Below are 24840 nucleotides of genomic sequence, written 5' to 3' on the forward strand. Positions count from 1 at the left end.
TACTTTGTTTTCTGACAAAAAACTTAGTTTCTGCATTACTTAACATCCTTGAATAATTTGGCCTTCCTTGTTCATGGCATAGGCCCAGTATGCCATGAGCTGCTAAGAAATACAATTAAAAGCAAATGAGAAAGGCAAGCTTTACATGCAGAGTGCATTTTCATGTAAGAGGAATGGAACGGAAAATAGAAATATCCAGTGGGATATGAACTTTTAAAACCTGTTGCTGCCCCTCCAGGAAGACTGGTTGTCCAGGGGTATCTACTCCTTGATATATCACTGCAGAATTAGAATATTGGTACCAGTATTTATTGATTCTTAGTTGACATTCTTACCTTTTTTTTTTCACAGCTTAACTTGATTCAAGTTACCTATTATCAGATAACAATCTGACGGTAAACAATGTCAGCTTTACTTTTAGGACCAAAGCTTTTATCAGTATATCACAGTTGATACTTTATTTTGAACTTACGTACTAGAATGCATTACTCTTAATATTAAATTGAATTACTGTACAATTTACTATACAATAACTATAAAAAATATATCAAGTGTATGCATAACATTATTCACTTTTAATGAAGGCCCCAAATATTGAGCAATTTATGAAATGATCATTTTACAGCATTAACAACATTCAGTTATTTCCAAAGCATGAATAAGTGGCACTGGTTTTTTGTTTTTTGTTTTTAGGGGGATGTTGAAACAGAATCATCAAGAATACCTCGGAAGTAATAAAGCTAGTAGTTTAAAAACCAGATGATTTGCAACTATGACCTTATTCATCATTTAAAGCTAATAAAGTAGCTGAAATAATAATGTTTAAAATGAAGACTATCTCAATAAGGTCTGAAATTTTCTAAGAGTATTTTATGCTTTATATTTATGAGGAAAAAATACATTTTTTCCATTTAGCTATGAATAATAAGAGAAAAACAATGCTTTAAAAAGTTATAAAAAGGAAGTTATTTTCTTCAAGTAATTTCTCTACCATATTTACCCTACATTTAGGACTAAAATAATCTTTTTTAAAAAAACATAAATACCCCAGGCATTTACTATGATTTTCTAAAACAGATATTTACAAAATCATCTTTCTGGCTTTTAGACCATAATTTCTTCATTATAGAGAGGTAGGAAAAATAAAGACTTTGGTTATCACAGAATGGCAATATAATACAGTTAAGAATGAAAGAAAACACATTAGGATCATGTCACCTATTATCTCATAATGGTGACTCTTTGTTTGAAGGGGTTTTCATGGTGTCCCAAAGCAGGTTCTGCTTATAAAGAAAAACTTAAACTTCAGCATAATAATGATAATCAATTAATATGCAAATTGTTAAGATGGTAGCTCATGCTGAGACACTGCTACCACATAAATCCTTATGTGTTTTCTTGATTTACATTAATCATCACACTTCAGAAAACTAGTATAAATGAAATGTATGCCTATAAATAAAAATTCTCTAATTAGAGATTTTTTTAAAAACTAGTTTTAATATGTGTATACTATATTCTATATGTGTAACATCAAACACTTCATTAGCAAATGTATCTATATAAATATTAGAAGTTTCACAAAATACTAAACTAATTAAAAATAGTGTGACTTCCTCAATTGCAGTTTCACTAGATGGGTTTTGGCACTAGGTTTGTATTTATAGATGGACATGTCACCAAAGTGACAGCCCCTTGACTCTATGTATTCTCACTATTCTGTACACAAACTACCATGCCACTGAAATTAATATTCCTTAAGTTAACAAAAATCACAAAACATGATAATAAGTTGATCTAAATAACCAAGTAGGCCTTCAACAAATGAGTGAATACAGAATGTAAAAATGTCTCCCTGAATTCCCTTCTTGCTTCTCTAGCCCTATCCCACCCCCTGCCCCAGCTGTAGCATTTTGACAAACAACTTAGATTTTGCATTAAGAACAATAAATACATGATTTTCTTTAACTTTAGTCTACACATGAAATCTTGGATATCATACCTTTCACCTCCAGTTTGCATTCTATCTCCACTTCCCCCAGGTCGTTGACTGCTTTGCAGCAGTAAGTGCCTCCGTCATAGGGGCTAGGCTTACGAATCTCCAGGGTACAGACCCCCTGGTTGCTGAACATCCTGTATCTGGGGTCGTCCACAATAGCAACTTTGTTTTTCATCCAAGTTATTTTAGGCTGAAGATTGAAGAGAGTTAGGTCAAAATACATCTGTACTTAGCCTACCATCAAAGCCAGTGACAGAGTTTTAAAGCGCAGCTTAAAAAGAAAGCACATCTATGAAGAATAGACAACTACTTGAGCACTGTTTATCTCAAATGAAATTTTACTTTGTGCTTGGCAAAAAAAAGCAAATGGGCAGTTGTGAAGAAGGAAGCCAGATTTGTTCGAAGGACAGTTTAGGGCAATCTTCCCAAATGGATTCAGTTGCATTTGAATTTGATCTACTTAGGTACAAACTTTAGTCATAAGACAAACAAGTGCTGGGCATCTAATGTACAGCATGGGTGGGGATAGGCCTCTCTCCTAAGCTCGTGGTGAACCTCTCCATCTGCCAGCTCCTCGTTCCCACCTGGATGCACCAACATCACTTCCCATCAAACATTCATTCATTCGGCATCTTCCTCCCATCCTCAGTCCAGCTCTTTCCTTTGACTTCCCTATTTCTGTTCAAGACATATACAGGAAAAATACCACTGTTTACAGTTTTTCCAAATTCTATGGCACTTTTCCGCAGTGCCACCCGGGGACATAGATCTCCATGGGCGACATTCATTAATTCATTGTTCTTTTCAAGTGCAAACTTGAAACCTTAAAACCATCCTAAGTCTCTTCAATCAGATGTGATATCTCCCTTCTTAGCACTCTGTGTGCCCTTATCAAAGTGGGCTTTATATTCTGTCTTGCATTACAGTATAATTGTTATTTACTTTAACTTCCTACAGAACTCTCAATGAATCAACATTCCTACCTTATTTCCCAGGTGAAAAATTATTGCTTTCATCTCCTTACCTCTCAGTTCTTTTTAAAATAGGTGGTTTTCTTTTTCTTTAGAAGGTATCGCTTAGTCAGTAAAGATATATAAGCATGTTTTACTACCAGATTTGAATAGCGTACCTAACTGCCCACCAACACCAACACCCTTTATCCATCTCCCCCCATCCTGGAGAGGCACAAATAGCAGCAGGAAGGTCTATTTATATTATCACTTACAATTATAACGTGGCGAGTATAAAAGAGGGACTTCAAATTCAAATGACATGGTAGAGAAACATGGTACCTTAGGGTTTCCTCTCACGCTGCAGTTCAGGGTGGCATTGTAACCAGCTACTGCATAGGTGTTAACCAAAGGCTGAGTAAACATGGGTGCCTCTGTGAAATCAAAGTCGTCGTACACTGGATTCTTGTAGACTTTACCTTTAAAAAAAAAAAAAGCATTAAAAATATGTTAAAAATATGCAAATCGGCCTGAGAATATATTATTCTTGGCATGCTTTACATATGATTCAAACTTCCCTGAGCTTGGAAAACATGTAAAAACATGAGTGAATGCCCACTCCGAGGGGTACACATGGATAGCCAATCGCATGAGGGACAGAAAGCCAGAGTGGTCATCTGAAACTGAAACAGATAGTGAGAAGACTTCTGTGTCTTTCTGAGTATTTTGAACAGAAATGTGTTCTAATATGAAAATCACAAGGACTGGCTTTAAGGAGAGTGATTTATGGTGAAGTAAAATGATAAGGACAGAGTCCAGTTTCTCTTTTCATTGCAGAGTGGATCCTATGTGTAGCTACGCTCATTGGTGTCCAAGAACAAAAGTAACAAAACTCTATAAGTAAATGTCCACTTTTTCCTATCACTGTGATTTTAGCCGTTTATAGATCTACTGTCTAGAAGTTGAAATGAATTAAAGCTATATTTGCCAAAAAAAAAGCAATAATAATATAATTTCACTTAAAACCTCTTATCTGTAAAATTAAAATTTTACTTGAACATGGTTACCATAATCTTACAATGTGCATTTACTGTTTTATTTATTCCCTTTCACCACATCTCTCCTCCTTTCAGTCTCCTCTGTCTAGTCACTGTCAACCGAAGTTTCTAAATGTCAGCCCACCCCCACTCACCGTCCTTGGCGATCACGGCGCTCTCTTTAGTCATCGTGGCATCCTCGCTAAGGCCGCACATGTTTTCAGCAAAGACCCGGAAATAATATTCATTCCCTATGACCAGTTCAGTAATGGTGGCATTGGTTCGGTGATAATGTTCAATGACAGTGAACCATTCCTAAAGAAAAAATCATAATAATTCAACCTACGAATAAATACACTTTCCCAGCTGTTGATTGGAATAAATAATGAGGATGCTTCATTCATAAAAAGAAAAAAATAGCACTAATTTTTATGAGTTAATAACAATGTACATTTAATACTTCACAATTATTTCCATTTGACTATGTAATTTTTTTTTTTTTTTTTTTTTTTGAGACAGAGTCTCGCTTTGTTGCCCAGGCTAGAATGAGTGCCCTGGCGTCAGCCTAGCTCATAGCAACCTCAATCTCCTGGCTCAAGCAATCCTCCTGCCTCAGTCTCCCAAGTAGCTGGGACTACAGGCATTCGCCACCATGCCCGGCTAATTTTTTGTATATATATTAGCTGGCCAATTAATTTCTTTCTATTTATAGTAGAGACGGGGTCTCACTCTTGCTCAGGCTGGTTTCGAACTCCTGACCTCGAGCAATCCGCCCGCCTCGGCCTCCCAGAGAGCTAGGATTACAGGCGTGAGCCACCGTGCCCGGCCTTGACTATGTAATTTAATTCATTTACACATTAGCTTCAAATATCCTAGATGTCATCTCCTACCTTTATGTTTTCCTCATAACCAGTGTCTATCATCTATGTATCTGCCTGTTTACCTGTCTATCTTTTGTAGAAAAAAGTATAATTATAGAATTTTAGCGCCAACTTATTATGAGGCAGAAATGAAGGTAAATCACTAGAGAAAAATTAATAGTGTCCAGTAAATTTGCTGAATACCATCAATTCAGGGTCTTTCAGGTCTTTGCTCAGATCCATCTCTTCCCTACCTGTTTTCCCTGCCACCATCTTGCTCACCCTGTATCACCTTAATCTGCCTAATTTTTTTCCCACAGCACTTGCTACCTTGAATTATATTATATATTTACTTTTACTTGTTTACTGTCTACCTCCCCCATGGGAATGAACACCCCATGATATAAAGTCCAACTTTTCCTCTGACTTCTTATATTCCCAGTGCCTATTACAGTGCCTGGCACACAGTAGGTTCTGTGCACAAAAAAAATGTTTCTTGAATACTTAATGAATGAATGAATGAACAGTCAAGTCTACATTTAAAATTTTTTAAATTTTTTTCCTCATCATACCAAGAAATAATAGCAGGTTCTAAGTTTTCTACTTGGAACCAGTGGAAAACCACATGGCATCACGTATTTTTAGTACCATTAATTAAGAAAATACATACTTTGACAAAAAAAAAAACCACTTTATTTTAAAAAGTATTTTCCTTGGAAATTTTAGGGGCCATCATTATCTATGAATCTGGGGTATATTAAAGACACCATAAAAATGTATCTATGCCTTCTTTTATTCCCAAAGGAATTGATGCCAACTTTTATTCTAACATTTATTCTATTGTGTTATTTGGTTTTATGTCTTTCTTTTTGCCTAGCCTGTGAGTGCCCCAAGAGCAGGAGCTTTTTAAAATATTTTGATTCAGCAGCTGCAACAGTGTTCAACACACAGTAATAGAATGAAAACCTGAATGTTTGGGCACGTATAATGAAAACAATGTTTATGGAAGGCATGAATGACTATGGGCATTTAAGTGAGGAGCAGCCTCCAGAGCCACAAGGAGACGATGGCGTGGTGATCCCCTGGGAGGAGCACCAGCAGGGTGAGCAGCTGCTGGTCTCTTCATCTGCCCCTGCTGAAGTGCAACAGAAACACAGGGGGCTCGGGGCCCTGAAGCAGCAGGAAAGTCCTGGCCCACCTGAGCTTGACGGCCTATCTAAGAAAGACAAATGTTGAGCAATTTTGATCTGGCTGGGAGAATTGGGGGCTGCCTGAAGGGTTAGGAGCCACGATGCCCTTGGATTCACTGCCAGCATTGGGCCAGGCTCCAAGGAAGAGCCCTCATCGTAAAAGGGAGCCCACGATATTCAGATCCTTCTCTTGCAAGGTCGCTCATCAGTCTCGGGCTTAATCCATCCAGGTTTAGAGGAAAATATCACTTTACATCAGCAGTCCCCAACCTTTTTGGCACCAGGGACCAGTTTCATGGAAGACTACTTTTCTATGGACTGGGGGAGGGGGAGATGGTTTGGGGATGATTCAAGTGCATTACATTTATTGTGCATTTTAATTCTATTAGTATTACATTGTAATATGTAATGAAATAATTACACAAACCTCTCTGCTAATGATAATCTGTATTTGCAGCTGCTCCCCAGCGCTAGCATCACCGCCTTAGCTCCACGTCAGATCATCAGGCATTGGATTCTCATAAGGAGCGTGCAGTCTAGATGCCACGCATGCACAGTTGATAGCAGGTTCCTGCTCCTATGAGAATCTAATGGTGCCGCTGATCTGACAGGAGGTGGAGCTCAGGCAGTGATGTGAGTGATGGGGAGCAGCTGTAAATACAGATGAAGCTTTACTTGCTCCCTGGCTGCTCGCACTCCTGCTGTGTGGCCCGGTTCCAAATCTTATTTTGTCATGTAACAACCACCCAAGAAAACAAAAAGATGTGCTAGAAATAGTTTATGGGAAAAAGCGACTCGAAGTGCCTTCCTGTTAATTAGATGGCTCTTCCTAACCCTCTGATTTTCTTCTATGAATCTGATGTAACTTCGTGGAATAAGTTCTCACTGAGATCTACTAGTATAAATGTCTACAGGCCTCCTATCATATCATTCAGTAGGTTTTACTCTTCCTATGAGGATGAAAAATGGCTTTTCATTTTTCATTGTGTGTTCATTCATTCATTTAATCACTTACAGGGAGGACAGCAGTGAATGGGTTCTGTTCAAACTTTGACATTTAAAGTCTGGTGACCTCCAGCAAGTCTTTTATCCTCTGTGAGCCTCAGTTCACTAGTCTATAAGATACAGGTTATAATAATTCATACTCCAACTAGGTTGCTTCTTGAATACATCAAGTTCTTTTCCTCCTCAGGACTTTTGCACATGCTATATTGCTTTAGAATCTTTCTTTTCTAGCTGGTGTCTGTCTTCCTTTTTTAATTTTTTATTTATTTTTTTTATTTTTTTTTGAGACAGAGTCTCGCTTTGTTGCCCAGGCTAGAGTGAGTGCCGTAGCCTCAGCCTGGCTCACAGCAACCTCAAACTCCCGGGCTCAAGCCATCCTGCTGCCTCAGCTTCCCAAGTAGCTGGTACTACAGGTATGCGCCACCATGCCCGGCTAATTTTTTCTATATATATTAGTTGGCCAATTAATTTCTTTCTATTTATAGTAGAGATGGGGTCTCTCTCTTGCTCAGGCTGGTTTCGAACTCCTGACCTCGAGCGATCCACCCGCCTCGGCCTCCCAGAGTGCTAGGATTACAGGCGTGAGCCACCACGCCCGGCCTTGTCTTCCTTTTTTTAGACGTAAGTCTATACTATCCAACATTCATTGCACAAGAGGAAAGAGCTGCGTGGGTATAAATCTGAGTCAGAATCTAGAGTGAGTAAATATTTACTGAATAAATGAATTTGCTGAATTCTACTTGAGCATTGCACTAGCTGCTTTATGCCATTTTAACTTCCTAATAACCAAGCATGGTAAGTGTTGGTGTCCTTATTTTATAGACGAGGAAGGTGGAGATGAAAGTCAAGGGACTGTCCAGGTATATGTGGTCTTAGGTGGCAATGCTGGGATCCAAGTTCAACTCTGTGGCTCCACGGGCCCTGCCCTTTCCACTTTGCCATGTCACTTGTCCACTGCCCTGAGGGCTCCTCACCAAGGAGGGCCTTAGCCACCCCTTTACCTCTGATGAAATGTGGATCTTGCTGCTGCTGAACCAGAGAAAGGCAGGCCTTACCATGCTCTTCTTGTCAGCCTTCTGGATGGTGTACCCCGTGATGGCGGCATTTCCGTCATCCTTCGGGGGTGTCCATGTCAGAGCGACATTCTCTCCCCAGACATCCTCAATCTTCACAAGCTCGGGTGGACCCGGACGGTCTGTCGGATGAATTCATGGTGTCACTGTGAGGTCACTCTCCCTCCCAATCTATACCTTGGGACATGAGGATATTTTTAAATGTCCTTCCCTGTGTTACTAGAGGCAACGCTCTTCCAGAGTCTCCGGTGGGGGCTTCTGAGACCCTGTGCCTTCCATTAGAGGGAGCCAGGCCAGATCCAAGAGCACAGAATAGTCTCAGCACACCCTTCAACTTACCCCAAATCCAAAAGCTTTAGCCAGTTTAGTTTAAAGGAAATGCGTAGTTTAAAGGGAATGACCTCCCACCCAAGGGGAGGCTTGCCACAGGAAGTTGCCCCTTTGGTTAGAAAACTTCAAGTTTCAGGTTTTATAATAATAAAAATGATTGGAAACAAGGCTTCTCCTAGCCCCGCTCTTGAGTTTATTTCTTGACATTGCAAAAATGACAGAACAGTTCAAGCAAGAGGGCTCCACTCATAAAGGATCCTCTCTCTGTCCCCGTAACTCTGGGCAGAAGCAAGAACTCACCGTTTTTATTCTTTGGGCAGCTAAGTATCTAAGTAGCCCTACAGGAACAACCAATTTAGTGTTTAACTGTTTAACTTTGTTTAGGTACCTCTTCCTTACATTTAATAAAAATTCTGCATTCTTCATTCAAACTTCATTATTAGTGAATTTCAGGGATAGTAAGAAACATGTATCTAGAATCTACAGTGCTTTTTAGTGCAAGAATCTAACATGGGCAATAGTCTTATCATTAGGGTTGAGAAACTAAGAATAAAAGAGAGCTGGAATGTAAAGTAATACATATGAATTTCACTAACAAGTACATGTATTAATTTTCTTGATCATATATGCCCAAATCTCCCTTGATTAGTCCTTTAGTCAGTGAAAGTTTATTTTGAAATGCTAACAAATCTTATAAATTTATCTATTTTTTTAAAAAAGAATCTAAAAAAAGAATTTTATGTAGAGCCAGCCTGACAAAAATTCCTACTCTTGCCTTAACAGCCAGGACAATTAGGCCCCATACTGCTTTGACAGAACATTCTGGTTCTCTCCTCCAAAACCTACCAACGATCTGAATGTCAATCGATGCACTGTCCACGTATTTGTCCACTTTGACTTCCAAGTCATATTTCCCTGAGTGGCTCCTCTCTGCTTTTCTGATAAATATGATTGTATCAGTCTCAGAGTTGCGAATGTTTATTTGATTCTTATCAATTTCTGCACCATCCTTCTTCCAAGTTAATTCCGGTCTTGGTTTTCCCTAACAAGAAAGACAGAAGAAGGACAGGAGGGAAATCAGATTGTCTCAAGATGTTCTTTCAACATTACAAGGGCGACAATGGCTTAACCCACTCTAGGAAAGGTTGCAAAACACCACCCTGCTCGTCCAGTGGTGAACGATTACAGCAGTAAAGCTACTGCCCGTTGATTGCATTCTGTGTGTGCAAGTCCCTACCCTATGTAAATGACATTTATTTCTTCACATAGAGATAAGTATCAGTATCCTCATTTTTTGGACAGAGGAGTTAAAGGATTTGCCTGAGGCCTTGCAGCTAAGCACTGGAACCATGTCTCCCAGCCAGGTGTCCGAGGCACCAAAGCCCACATAATACCACATAATGGTTAAGAGCACGGACTATGGGTCCCTGGAATCTATATTTGGTTTATGATCGCTTAATAGCTCTGTGACCTTGGGCAAGTTACCTCAGGTAAGTCACTTAACTTCTCTGACTGTCAGTTTCTTCCTTTCTCAAATAGAAGGGTAAGGAAATCTGCCCTTCCTGCCTCACAGGGTACTTCTGAGGATCAAATGAGAGAATGTTTGAGAACTCTAGAGGTTATGCACACATACAAACATGATACACACATACACACAGAGCTCTGCTCAAACCCAGGCTCCCATGAAAACCAAGCTAAAGGGACAGCCAATTCAGGCCAACCTCATTGCACTCAGGCCCAAGCCTACGAAGAGGCATGAGTACTACATATACAGGGCTGTCCAGAAACCATCCAGCCATGCAATATAAAGAATGGAGACATTAATTATATTAACAATGGCTGGATGCTTTCCAGACAGCCTTTGTACAACGCATGAAATCAGAAAGAAGGCCAAGAAATACGTGAAGCAGAAGCCACCTTGCAATGGCGTGGCAAGGTTCTTCCCACTTCTCTCCTCCCACAGCCTGACACTGGATCTGGGAGAGGAAAGAGCATGAGAACACGGAACTCATAAGTCTGGCATCTCAGGGACCGCTTAGTCACTAGGAAGAGAGTGGTGTGTGTGTGTGTGTGTGTGTGTATGTGTATGAGTGTTCAAATGTGTGCAGAGACATAAATTCTAATTCTAAGGCCACGCTGTCTGATATGATAGCCATGAACTACATGTGGCTATTTAAATTAAAATTAATTTAAATTACAGAATATTAAAAATTTATTTATCCAGTTTCACTAGTTCCTAGTCACACATTTCAAGTGCTCAATTAGCCACACTTGGTTGGTGGTGACCATACTAGACAGCACACATATGGAACACTTGAACATTTCTATCATCACAGAAAGTTCAGTTGAACAGCTCTGTCTAGATGTATAACAGGAGTCATATGGGAGTCATAGGGAGCTGGGGAGAGGGTTTGGAGAGTACAGGGTGTGTGTGTGTGTATGAGACCAAAACTGATCTGATAAGTGAAGCCTGGTTAAACTTGTGAACAGATCCTTTTGCTGGAGCAATGATTTAAACATGTTCATTTATTTCAGTTAGTGGCATCATGATTTCAAATTTCAGTTATCCTACTTACAGGAATTTTGTTTGGTTTGGGGTCATCATGGGAACTAAGCATGTATCATTTTCCTGAATGTTACCCTGAGTGCTTCACTTAAAATGATCAGTTTTACCCATTTATAGGACCAAAAGAACCTTTAAGCATGTCTTCATTAGATTATCTTCTTGATGTTTCTTCCTTGCCCCGCTGTGGTTCCTGAGCTTCAGGTAAGACTATATCTCATCTATCTCATAAAGAAAAATCTACTATGATTTATAGATTTCTCTACTTCTATAGCAGGAGATTTTAAAAATCATTGCCCCAAATCTCTTCCATTATTTACCTACTCTCCTTTTCAGGAAATCCTGAATCATAATAAACTTAAATGCTAGAGCCCCTCCTTCTACTTAAACAGCCTGGCCCTGGAAAGAGAAAATAAGCGATTTTTAAAAAATTATTTTAATTATTTAATTTAATTATTAAATTTAATTATTTAATTTTAATTATTTTAATAATTTTAATAATTATTTAATTATTTAAAATTTAATTTTTTAATAATATTTCAATTATTACCTGGAAAGGAATAACCAGATTGACGGCTTCTCCAACTCTGCGGATATAGGTTTGCTTCAGGTGCCTCGGGACACGAATCTTTGGAGGCTCTGAGTGAGGGTAAAATAGCATAATTTTGCAATTAGTATAGTAATCTCGAAATAGCCTGACATAAGCATAATGGCATGATGCTCCCTGCCATATCTTTGTGGTCATGTCTCTGCAATGAAATCTCAGATGTGCCACTAAGATTATATATGGTAACTTTGGTTCAAAATGTTTTCTTCAAGCAGAGATGTTTTAACAGTTTGGCTTAGCAAAATTTATCCCTGATCTCCTTCCCTGTATTGCAACTTTGTATTTTTATTATCTATTATAGGCAGAAAGCAAGTTTATAGGAAAACATCAAATTTACTCTGGGCCTTATGCATATTTTTCATAGTTTCTCATAGCGATTATATTTGCCAGCAAACATTCTACAAAAGATCTACAAGCACCATGGTAGCTGGTAGGACTGTCCCTTCTTTCTCAATAGAAAAAAAAAATGTTTTAGCACCTAGCACTTGCTATTTAGGTGATTCAGTTGGAGTTTGATAATCACTTTGTTCCTGTGTGACTATGGTGAAATATGCAAGGAGAAACCCTGGCCCATTGTGTATTAATATTCATTAAACACCATGGAGATATCAGATATATTTTGCTGCAAACCCATCAGGAGCAGGGAGTACAAGGCTCACAGGCTCACACGGATGAAGGAGGTCTCGTTACTCAAGTGCTTTGTATGTGATAGGCTCTGGGCAAAATGCATTATTTAAATGAATAATTCACACCTCAGAACCACCTTAGGAGGTAGGTACTGTTTTTACTTTATGATAAGGAAACTGAAGCATAGGACATTAAGCGACTTGCCAAGATTGGACAAGGTGACACAGCCAGGATTAGAACCTGGATCAGACTCAGTGCTGTGGTAACAAGCATGGCTGGCAGAGCCCAAGAGATCTGGCTTCGAGCCTCAGATCAGACACTTAGTAGATCTGGTCTCACTCTCCTCTTCTGTAAAATGGAGCTGATAGAAACATACCTAATTCTAATTCATAGAACTGTTGTGAGGATTAAATCAAGTAATCCATGTAAAGCATTTAGAATACTTGCCGATAATAGTTAAGTGCCCAGCAAGCTTTAGGGGATGATGATGCTGATAACTGAATGCTATGGTTGGAAGGGAATTCTCTAACTTTATATACATGGACATAGAGACCCAGTAAGGTCCCACATCAAATTAAACCATAGTAATAATAAAAGCTACTATATATTGAGGGCTCACTCTGTTAAGCAAGTAACATGGATAAATGTATTCAATTTTCACAACCTCTTATTATTATCCCAGTTTTGCAGATGAAGAAATTAAGGCTTAAAAAGATCAAGTCTCTTGTCCAAGGTTGCATAGCTAATAAATGATGGAACAGGATTAAACCTATTCAGGGTGTCTCCAGAAACGAATGAGAAAATGTACATGCTTCACACTTTCTTCCATCCATCCTTTATCTATCCATCCACCTATCCATCTATCCACCCACTTGTTCATCCATTCCCTGATTCACTCACAAAAGGTTTCAGGAGGTCACACCATAAGTCTGTGACAAAACATGGTGCACAAGCCAGACACCCAGGCCCTCAGTTTAATGTTCTTTCCCTTGGAGTTGTGGTTCTCAAAATTTTTGGTCTCAGTATTCCATGACAGTCTTAAAAATTATCACGGACCCACAAAAGCTTTTGTTTATGTGGGCTGTATATATCTATTGCCATATTCAAAATTAAAATAGAAACTTTTGAAATATTCATTTACTTATTCATTTAAAAATAATGAATAACATTTTAATGAAAACAACCATATTTTATATTAACAAAAATTTGGTGAGATGAGTTGCATTATTTTATATTTTGGCAAATCTCTTTAATGTCTGACTTAACAGAGGACAGTTGGATTGTCATATTTGTTTCTGTCTTCAATCTGTTGCAGTATGTCATACTGGTTGAAGTGTATCAGGGATATCTGGCATCCCATAGATGGAGGTATATAAACTTTTCAGACAATTATGGATATTCCTCATTCATTCTACACTTAAAATGATGTGTTGTAGTTTCTTAAAGGTTAATTGCAACGAGGAATCTGAAACCATTTCAATAACCTTTTTCATACTCTGTTACATTAAAATGTATTGCTCTGGCTGGGCGTGGTAGCTCACGCCTGTAATCCTAGCACTCTGGGAGGCCAAGGCAGGCAGATTGCTTGAGGTCAGGAGTTCAAAACCAGCCTGAGCAAGAGCGAGACCCCGTCTCAACTAAAAATAGAAAGAATTGGACAGCTAAAATATATATATAGAAAAAATTAGCCGGGCATGGTGGCCCATGCCTGTAGTCCCAACTACTCAGGAAGCTGAGGCAGGATTGCTTGAGCCCAGGAGTTTGAGGTTGCTGTGAGCTAGGCTGACGCCACGGCACTCACTCTAGCCTGGGCAACAAAGCGAGACTCTGTCTTATAAAAAAAAAAATGTATCGCTCTATCCTGTATTTTGAATGTACCTTTTTTCCATGCATGATTTTTTTATAACATGTATTTGTCATTTGGAAAATATTGCTCCACTGAATTATACAGATCTTCCAAATGCTAACACATTCCATTCCACGATATCAACAAATTACATTTGTTAATATCACCACCTATTTTTATCAGAAAAACTTTAAGTATTAGAAAGCTGTCAGGCCCATGGTGGTAGATACAAGTTTTCCAAAATTCTAAGTTTTGTTCGAAAGCTCAAATTTTCTCCCTGACAAATTGACAACAAATACTGTCGATTGTTTTCCTTGAAGTAACTGGCACACTCCATTCATTTTCTAGAAAATGTCTGCCAAAAATGTGACTTCACAGCCTGTCACTCAGTCATCCTTGCAAGTCAAAATGGAGCTTGTCATGAACAAAGTCACCAGTTCAATCTGCAGCTCAGTCCCATCGCGCTTTCCTGGGGATCACCCTCATGCTGCAGCGTGCGGTGTAAGTGCTTCATACATACTTTGCATTTCATGGTCATATAAGTTGACCAAAAAAAAAAAAAAAAAAACGTACTCAAGGACTAAGACTTAATAAAATTAATAATTTCCATGTTTCATCAAGAACACTTTAAGGCAAAATTGGTCCTTTAATTTTGACCGTGAGTGCGTGGTGCTGAGGAAGGCAGGGACGGCTAACACAGTTTGGGGGCGCTGACCTGGTTCGCGCTAAGGCACCAGCAGTTTTACTCAATTTCACTTTTACACCATCAGTGCAGATATGGAAGCACTGAAAGGGGCAAATAATATATCCCTACTATCATGAAGACATGAAGACGGTTTAGACCTTACAGACGCATTGGAGGCGCGTTGCTGCAGTGGGCATTGTAACGCGCATGCTCCCGCGTGAACGCGCATGCTCCCGCGTGAGCGCGCATGCTCCCGCGTGAACGCGCATGCTCCCGCGTGAACGCGCATGCTCCCGCGTGAACGCGCATGCTCCCGCGTGAACGCGCATGCTCCCGCGTGAACGCGCATGCTCCCGCGTGAACAGGCAGCCCAGCCAGAGCCGGCTCCTGGAACCTGGTGAAGTTAACTAATATGGGTCGTCAGAGTACCAAGTCATAAACACAAAGGTGACCTCCCACTGTGCCTGAAGAGAGCTGTTTTGTTCATTTCTAACTCCCAGAAAGCGTTAATAAAATATCAAAGGAGTTACAACAAAATAGGAGATTTTGAGAAAGAAAGGGGTTAAAAAAAAAAAAAAAGCCAACGATGTCAAATGGAACCTAAATCTTGAAAGCCTCGCCACCTACCAATGATCTCCTTCACGAGAATGGGCTGAGAGTAGTACTTGGGCTCGCTGGCGCCCGCCGCGTTAATAGCCTTCACGCGCACGAAGATCTTGGCGTCCGTGGGCAGACCTGTGATGGTGAACTTGGTCTTGTCAATCAGGTCTGTGTTTGCAACTACCCAGTCTTCAGCTGAAGTCCATAAAAGAAAAAGATGAGGAGGAGGAACATTCTTTAGTGACAGAAATCATGCTAAGTGTTATAGTCAACTCCAAATTAGTATTTTGCTCATAACTAAATTCAGAGAGATTATCATTTGGTCTGTCCTCATGCAATCTGGGTGGGCATTTTTCATATATTTCAATGAAAAATGGCCTCAAATGGCTAACATACACAACAGGAAGAATAAACTGTCAGATTCTACCAATTCTGAAAAACCTCTTATTCAGGATTAAGGTATCCTGAATAATACCAGTAACAGTCCCCAAGAATTTTGCAACAGTTTTAGTCCAATTTGGTTTTATAATGATTGGTGTAATCATGATATCTAGCCATCTCTCTACATTAAAATTCAGAAAAACAGGAAAATTCTATTTTTGTGAATGAGAAACATTGACCTGTTTAGTCTATGTAATCTATTTAACCTTGGCTGGTTCATTATTGTGAGACACTCATCTGCATAATCAGCATAATCTGATCATATTCATTCACGTTCATGAAGAAAGAATAGAAACTTACACCCACAAAAAGAAAACAGAGCTCACAAGCTGATGCCTCATAAGAAGTTGGTAAAATTCTATCTCCTCAACCAAAAATCTAGGGTTTGTTTTTTTTTTAATTTAATTTTTTAATTTTGGGTCATTTTTCCTACAACACCAAGAGAAATTAAACTCAGCATCCAGGGTTTACAAATATTTCAGCTTCTAAACATTAGGAACATTATGCCCACAGGACAAAAGAAGGCTTGGATCCCACATTATTAAGTGACTGTCCACCCCTTTCCCACCCTGCCCCAGCTTTCAGAGCGTGTGTGTGTGTTGGACATACTTCATGCTTGGTCATGGAACATTCCTAGAAACGTTACCCTATAGTAAGAAAGTTTGAGAGCGTCACAGAATACTTTACCTGGCAGATCATATGCAGCCTCCCCATTTTCATCAGACTGTTTTGCTGATGTACCTTTGAGAATCCGTCATTAAAATTAATTAAAGACACCCACTTTCACACCAGAAGAATATCGTATCAGCAGTCAGCATTCTCTGTTAGTAAAGTATGCAAAGTGTGCAAAGAAATCTGTCTTCAGAGCAGTGAGAGAAGAGACCAAATGTGTTAGAGGGGTTCCTCAGGAGAGGCACGGCGCAGACCGTGGGTTTGGTCCTGAGGCACCCGCCACAGAGAAAAGGAGGGAGAAGAAAAGAGAAGGGAAGAGGAGGAGAAGGGAGGCTGGGGCACCTCCAGCTGTGAGAAGAAGAGACAGAGAAGAACAAGCAAGATCCTGAAGAAAACGGAGGTGTGGAGTCCTGGAATCCGCAGGGGAGCAGCGTACAGTGGAATAATCTATCCTTGTTCCTATCCCTGCCCCTCCAGCCTGGGAGGGTCCCCTCAGGTCCCTAGGGGACATAGTACTTCCACGATGGGACTCTCTCTCTCATCAGAATCCAGGAGTGCGAGCACCAGTGGTGAGGCCAGCCCTTTCTTACAAGGGCTCAAGTTCTTGTTCTTTTATTTTTTTTTAATTTTTTATTTTTTTAAGATACAGATCCTATAAAAGGGCTCAAGTTCTGTGTGGAAATAGAAGCTGCCCCAGCAGCTCAAGAGGCAGCTCTGGTTGCCATGACAATGAACTCTGTGACAAGAAAACAAATTGAGGCTTCCTGGGTCCCTACATTTCACATGGTGGCTCACAGGGATGTCTTGGGCATGCCCCACTGGTTTGGGGTGTCAGAAGAGGAGCAGGGGAATGGGGACAGGACTCCTGGTCCCTTGGAACCTTTGCCTCTCTCTTGTTCCCACCCTACCGGGAATATCAAGAGATGTGGCAGGAAGCCAGAATATCCTGGCAGCTGGGAGGGTACGCAGATGATAAAAATTACTAGTGACTTTGAAAGAGAAATATGTTATTAAGCGAATGAATGGTCTATTTGGGAGCTATAATGTTGGTGTTCACATAGTCGAGAGACAATTGATAAGAACATGAAAATAGGAGACTGAGAAAACACGTACAAAAGAGTGAAGAACTAGTAAAAGAGAAAGTTTTAAGAGAAAACAGGACAAAACAAGATCAGAGGGGAACAAAAATGGCCCATCTCTTCACATTTCAACCACTTTAATGGAGCAAAACAAAGAGAAAGAGAACAGTGTCCCTGGGGATGGGGAAGGAATATGTGAGTTATTTAACAGCGTGAGGAGAATTTTTAAGAAAGGAAAGAAAGAACTAGAATGGAGGAAGAAAACAAAGAAGAGTAAAATATTGCAGGCATTAAAAAAAAAAAAAAAAAAACCAAAACCAAAACAAGAGAAAGGCAGAGTCCAAAACAACACACGATCTTATAAAAGAAAGAAGTCTCTGACAGAATAAAACCTGACATGTCTCAAAGCATTAAACACTACAAAAAATTAGTCTAGAGGACAACAGCCATTAAAAGAGAATGAAGAATAGGCAGCCACATAAAATAAGAAAAGACTGCAAGAAGAAAGGTATACACGTTATGAGAGAACTTCCATAGAAAGCTAATTCCAAAACGTTATGTGACAAAATATACATAAGAAATGACTGTGTACATATACATATGTATACACAGTTATACATATGTATCTACACAGACCACACGCAAAATTATGTAAAATACACTTCATTGTATTTTATCTAAGGTGGGTAACATCAAAATGACAGCCATGTATCATTTTGCTGTATCTTCTTACTTTTTAAACCTATCAGAAAGAAAAGAGTAAAGAATTTGCTCTGTTTCATACATACACAAAAGGTTTGTGTTCAGCAGCCACATCACATACAAGATTGGGAAATTCTGCTGGCTGGGCAATATAAAAAACAGAGAGGAGTGCTCATGATTTTTTTTTTTTAAATCGGGGAAAAACAGAATAGGAATAAAGTATATTCTGAAGTGCTCAAGAACTTACTCGTTGCGTTAGTGACACCACCCTGCCTCCTTTGCTGGGTTAACCCTGGGAACTTTCTTATAATATTTCCACGGGTGGCCTTTTAAACCCAGGAAAAATCAAACATAGCATTCAGTGAATGGAGCATGTGTCAAAGGAATTGCATGACACCAGCATGCCCGCTCTCTTCTTTTTCCTTTGAGATTAGCAACAATCATTTCCATGGCTGCTCCATTCCAGGGGTCTGGGATTTCTGTTTTAGTAGTTTTCTCTTCATTAGAAGTTTCTTCTCCATAGTGATTTTTCTCCGGGGGAGGCATATTTGTGTTCCTGATTTCCCAAATGTGCTCTGTCACCTCCTTCTTTCACTTGGAGGATCCACGCTAAAGCTTGGGGTCCAAAGAGCTTTCTTGGAGGTTAAGTCTTGGGCTACTGCTTGTGGAATATGAACAAGTTTCCCTGGTGGACTGTTTGCCTACCATCCTCTATAACAGAGCATGGGTCCAGAGCAGGGGAAGTTTTATTCAGCCATTTTCATCCCTTTCTAGTCATGGCAAATAGGAAACTAAGAAACACAGCAGGCTTTTGGTGGATTTCACATTTTTTTTGTTTGTTTTTGTTTTTTAGGTATACTCCGCCCATATTTTCTCATGTCATTTTTTTCTTCTATTATTTCTATCAGTGATTTTTTGTTTTGGGGCTTTGTTCCTCTTCCCCTCCTAAATTTAAGTGATAAAATTATATATATATATATCTCCAAGCCCTAAGATAAATGACTGCTACATGTTGAATTTATTTCTTATACCCTCTGGGATTTAATGCTGCTTCCTTTAAAACTAAGAGCTGTTTTTAATTCTTCTTCTTCATTTTTCTTTTCCTTTAAGAAGGCAGGAGGCCGGGCGTGGTGGCTCACACCTGTAATCCTAGCACTCTGGGAGGCCGAGGCGGGCGGATTGCTTGAGGTCAGGAGTTCAAAACCAGCCTGAGCAAGAGTAAGACCCTGTCTCTACTATAAATAGAAAGAAATTAATTGGCCAACTAATATATATAGAAAAATTAGCCGGGTATGGTAGTGTATGCTTGTAGTCCTAGCTACTCAGGAGGCTGAGGCAGAAGGATTGCCTGAGCTCAGGAGTTTGAGGTTGCTGTGAGCTAGGCTGATGCCACGGCACTAATTCTAGCCTGGGCAACAAAGCGAGACTCTGTCTCAAAAAAAAAAAAAAAAAAAGAAGGCAGGAGATAATCACCAGATAGCCAAATATGTAGTCTCTCATTACACCCATTACAGGCAGTTCTTTTGATAGCTAAGTTCTGCTCAGTATAGGTTTTAGAATTTCCAATTGGCTTCATCCTGCCTAGACTTTTATTTTGCAGCAGTACAATTCAATTCCACCAGTTCAAGAAGTGGTAGTCCCTGAAGTTTTTTCTGAGCTCCTTCTTCCTATGTCTTAGTTCAATCATGTTGCACAAGCTGGCAGCTTAACCAGGATATTTTTGAGATGTCAATTTATTAGCATAAGTGCTAAAGAAGGGCTAAATTTTTACACATCTCAGAAGGATGATATTTGGCTTGATCTTGTTTTCAGTAGGAAGGAGATGAGTCCCCAAGAAAGAGAGACAAAAGAAAAGAGGGCATAGCTCACCTATTGATGACAGTATTCATTTTATCTACTAGTTGTACTTACTTCCTTCAAAGCAATACTCTAGCACATAGCCATCTAAACCTGCTGCACCAATCTGGTCTGGGGGCCGCCACTTCATGGTGACAGTTGAGTCAGTGACAGAGTCAACAGTCAGGAGAGTAGGAGGGCTGGTTACAGCTTAAAGATAAAAAAGACAGAAAAAGAAGAAACTATTAACTCTAGAGTTATGGCACAGGGACTGTGACACAATGAACTGGGACACAAATAAACATAGACACAGAAGCCCTACATCTTAATAAAATTCAACTGAGACTCATGAGCATGGTTGTGTGCAAAGCAAAGATCTGATAGACATGAAAATTTTGGAAATGCTACCAGGCATTTCCTCCAATTTGGGAGGTTAATGCGGGAGGCTGGGAGACCCAAGGAAGTTCAAGAAGTCAAAGTTCAGAATCTAACGATCTAGAGTAAATTTCCTATAACTCTCTAACTTTGAAGTGCAAACTCTTGCAGTAAATCTTTCTATTGAAAAAAATACCTCTCTACCATAAAATAGTGGAGACATCTCATCTTCTGTTTCTTTGCCTTCACTGAACTTATTTTTTTTTTTTTTTGGTTCAATAGATAACATTTAAGATGTGATTATAAAGCAAAGAGACTGGTTTCCAAGTGTGATTTATTAAACTGATCTCAATTTTTTTTTTCAATGCTATCCTTCAGAAATGAAGAACTGATCTCCATTTGTTTTAGTTATAATGTTTACACCAAGAGGCTGGGTTATACCTTCAGAAGGACAAATTGAGAGCAGTCATGTGTTAATGTACTCAGATACATGTTTTAAGTGGAGAGTAGCAACTGGAGCCACCCGCAGCTGTCACTGGAATTCTGGTAATGAATTCAAGGGCCTATATTTTGAAGATATTCAACTCGACCAAAGTTGCTTTTTAATTTCTTAGACAGAAAATTGCCCCAACTACTTCCAATCTCCTGCTCATCCACTGTTCTACAAAGCCTCCGGCCCTGTTCCAGTTAGAGGTCAGAAAGAAAGTAGCTATAATCTGGGGCAATGACAAAGAACATCTCTCTTGACTCACCCAAAGGAACGAAAGGCTTGGAGGGCATACTGGGCTTGGAGACGCCGACGGCGTTGACTGCAAAGATGCGGACCTCATAGGCCACACCTTCAATCATCTTCTTGGGCTCAAAAGTTGTTTCCTTGCAGAGTTCAAAATTCAGCCTCATCCACCTAGAGCTTTGTTTCTTTTTCCTTTCAATAAAGTATCCTGCAATTACACAAAATAAAAACAGGGTTTTCTTTGGTCTCCAAAATCAAACTTGGTTAGATATTAGAAATCCTTAAAACCTGGTTTTTTCTCAGCACTCTAAGTGAAATGGTCATACACGTGTGTATTTTTAACCCACCTTATTCCACCAGTTTGAGAAAGATTACAGAGAATAAGAGAATATAAGTATTAACATCATAAAATATAGATAAAAACAAAATAACAGGACTAAAAAAATGTTAAAATTGTACTAGAATGAGGAGAAAAATGGATCACAGACATGCAGGCTGCGGCAGCTTAGACAGTTGCCATAAGTTGAGCAATACAGTCAGAGCCAATAGGGTTGGTTCTGAGTCCCAGCAAGGAAGATAAGAAGGAGGAAATGATCATTTTGTGTGTCGAATTATTATCCAGGAGAAAAAATTCTTGTGCTATCACTGAAGCAAATTCTTCTAAGCGTTTAACTCTAAAAGAAATTTCTTCATAGACTTAACCCTATGGAACTAGACATTCACTGTCTACAGCAATGCAAATTAGGCTTGTAGGTATTTCAAAATTAGATATTGAGGGTAAATGTAGAGCAGAAAGAGAGAATAGGTAATCGGGTGATATTCAGAAGAGCTATTCACATCTCAAGCAAGCACAGAGCAGACCAAAATACACATATTTCAATCTGAATGGATATTTAAAGTCACAATATGGGTTTTCTCCTAAGCGCAGTATTTTTAAATGTAGTCTGTACTAACACGCATAAAGACGGGCAGGTACACAGGCTGACCAATGCTCAGTTACCTAAGATTGGAGACCCCCCATCGTAGGCGGGAGGCTCCCAGTTCATGACGCACCAGTCATCTCCCACCTCGGTCACATTTGGTGCCACTGGAGGATCAGGGATGTCTGTGGCAGACAAAAAATAAATACAATGAAATAAAATTAAATAAGGAAGAGAGAGTGCAAAGAAAAGTGTTAATAAAAATATGGGGGTATTTTTGGTGACAAATTACATAGAAACTATGATTTCTAAGTACTTTATCTCTGTTCACTAGAATGCACTTAGCAACTAATTTGGGCAAAAAGTCATGGGATAAGGAAAGGTGAGCCCAATAAAAATAAAAATAATGACATCTCCAAATCCCTTAAACTTGTGTCACATGAAATTCATGGAACTTGTGTTCCATGAGATTCTCCATGGAACCGAAGACTCTTGTTCTTTGCCTTGAAAATGATAACTAAGAAATTATTGCTTAAATGCCAGATATGGTTGTGATAGTGGTTGTTGTTGTTAACTACAAAGCGAACTCCTAGCAGAACTGAATCAAGGACTAATTATTGTAAATTTCACATCAGTTGGAAGACTCAAGAGGTGGACTGGTAGAAAGCCAATTCAGAAATGGCAAGTCACTATGTCTTGTAAATATATACCGTAGTCCAATGCCTGATAAAGTGACCTTAGTTTTTGGTCAACTTGAAATACGTCATTTAAGGGAAAACTAAAATACGAAGAGGAGATCATGAGACCTTGGAACACTGATAATCTGCTACACTCATTTCTGCTTGGTTTCAGGCTTAGGAAAAACGTGCTTAGATAATTGTCTAAGGAATAAGGCAGATCTTACTTCTCTATAAAGATTATAATGTGGGAAATGAGTTAACAATTGTGTTTCAGTGATATTTTTCAGGGCACCAAAAGGGAATGTGACTTTGGAGGCCAAATGGCTGAACTTAGCTACTCATTCCTCTGATGAGAAGCCCTCTAGATAAGAAAAAAGAAGAAAAGGAAAGAGAAAGAAAGTAAAGGAAAGGGGGAAAAAAGAGAAGGACAGAAAAGAAAAGAAGTGGCATAGGTAGAAAAAGAGAGAAGGTGATTTATAAGACATATCTGTACTGTGTGTTTCTTATATGGGTAGCACAGAGAAGCTGAGACGATCAAGAGCTGGCAAAGTCAGCTCTGAGTCCAGACATGTGGGCTTGATTCTAGAAGTGTGTTTCCCTAGAGGACTTACCCACAACTTTAATCTTGATGCTTGCATGTGCCTCTCCAGCTTCATTTTTCAGATTTATGTGGTAAACACCAGAGTCATCTCTTTCAGCTACATCGATGACCAGACTGCTGCTATCAGGGTAAGACTCTGCCCTTATCCGGCCACTGCCCTCTGCAATAGCCTAAGAAGAAGAAAAACAAAATGTGGCATGATCTACACAACAACAAGGGCTTCTTTAAAGTACCTTGTAACTCGAGGTAGACGTGGTGTTAATGCCTAGTACACATTGTCTCAGTTTAATCCTCCCCCATCTCTAATGACAAAGGTATTATTACACCATTTTACACAGGAGGAAACTGAGACTTAACTTGTTCAAGGCCACACAGCTAAGAAGTAGCAAATCTAGGATTTGACCCCAAAGCCCTAACCACCAACCCCCAAGAGAAAGTAGTAGAACTAAAGATACACATGCAGAAGTGTCATCCAGGGGTTTCTTTGTGTATGAAATTAGAAACACTCAGATTCATCAGGAACTCAACAGTGATTTGTTCATTTCCTTAGAAGTCTTGAAAATTTGAAAATACTGAAAAGGGTTGAAAAGGCTGCAAGACTAATTTTCCATTCAAGTAATTGAATATTGATTTTTTCCCTTCCAGCAAAAACATGGAAGAATAAACATCTAATCCCCAAAGTAAAGACAGAGTGAGGTTGAGCCCCCTATTGTATTTTCTTTATTTTCTTCTTCTTCTTCTTCTATTTTTTACTTCTTTCTCAAACCTGAAATTTCTTTTTTTTTAATTTTAATTTTTTAATATATATTTTTTTAGTTGGCCAATTAATTTCTTTCTATTTTTAGCAGAGACGGGCTCTCACTCTTGCTCAGGCTAGTTTTGAACTCTTGATCTTGAGTGATCTATCCGCCTCGGCCTCCCAGAGTGCTAGGATTACAGGCATGAGCCACCGTGCCTGGCCTTAAACCTGAAATTTAAAGCAGTATTACATTTTTCTGATTCCCAGTTCATATCTTCCATATGACAATGAGTAGGCAATATAGAAAGAAGAAAAACAGAGAAGATTAAGGTAATTATAGAAACTAGGTCATTTGCCACTAGCTACTAAATTAACTGTACTCTTTTGTGTCTGTATTAGGACACACAAGTCTTCAATAATATAAGATTGTGACAATGGTAAGAATACCTGAAATAATTTTTTTTCTTTTAATTCTCTTTTATTTTTATTTTTTTTTAATTTTTAATTTTTTCATATTATGGGGGTACAAATATTGTTAGGGTTACATATATTGCCCCTGCCATTCCTCCCCACGCCCACCCCCCCACCCCCCGCCCTTACCAAAATATCAAGCATGTCCTACTCTCAAGTGGTGCTCATCGCCCTATTTTATAAGTGTAAATTCTTCCCCTCCTTCCCCCTCCCATTTGC

The 24840-nt window shown here is 39.3% G+C and overlaps 1 protein-coding gene across 5 annotated transcripts in view; it reads right to left on the reverse strand.

Moving 5' to 3' along the window:
* Positions 1–24840, reverse strand: part of MYBPC1 (myosin binding protein C1) — an 86843-nt gene that overhangs the window by 2699 nt on the left and 59304 nt on the right. For 3 of the 5 annotated variants that reach the window (XM_012772651.3, XM_012772650.3, XM_012772649.3), the window contains 11 exons: positions 23422–23581; positions 22211–22315; positions 21230–21418; positions 20178–20312; positions 15400–15567; positions 11558–11646; positions 9291–9486; positions 8097–8236; positions 4142–4301; positions 3292–3428; positions 2003–2189 (listed from right to left, as the gene is read on the reverse strand). In XM_012772651.3, the coding sequence (XP_012628105.1) occupies positions 2003–2189; positions 3292–3428; positions 4142–4301; positions 8097–8236; positions 9291–9486; positions 11558–11646; positions 15400–15567; positions 20178–20312; positions 21230–21418; positions 22211–22315; positions 23422–23581 (1666 nt within the window). Of the gene's footprint in view, positions 1–145; positions 280–2002; positions 2190–3291; positions 3429–4141; positions 4302–8096; positions 8237–9290; positions 9487–11557; positions 11647–15399; positions 15568–20177; positions 20313–21229; positions 21419–22210; positions 22316–23421; positions 23582–24840 lie in introns of those variants that run through there. The other 2 variants (XM_012772647.3, XM_012772648.3) reach the window with 1 other exon arrangement.

This window comes from Microcebus murinus, chromosome 10, assembly GCF_040939455.1.
Source record: "Microcebus murinus isolate Inina chromosome 10, M.murinus_Inina_mat1.0, whole genome shotgun sequence".
Taxonomy (NCBI): Eukaryota; Metazoa; Chordata; class Mammalia; order Primates; family Cheirogaleidae; genus Microcebus; species Microcebus murinus.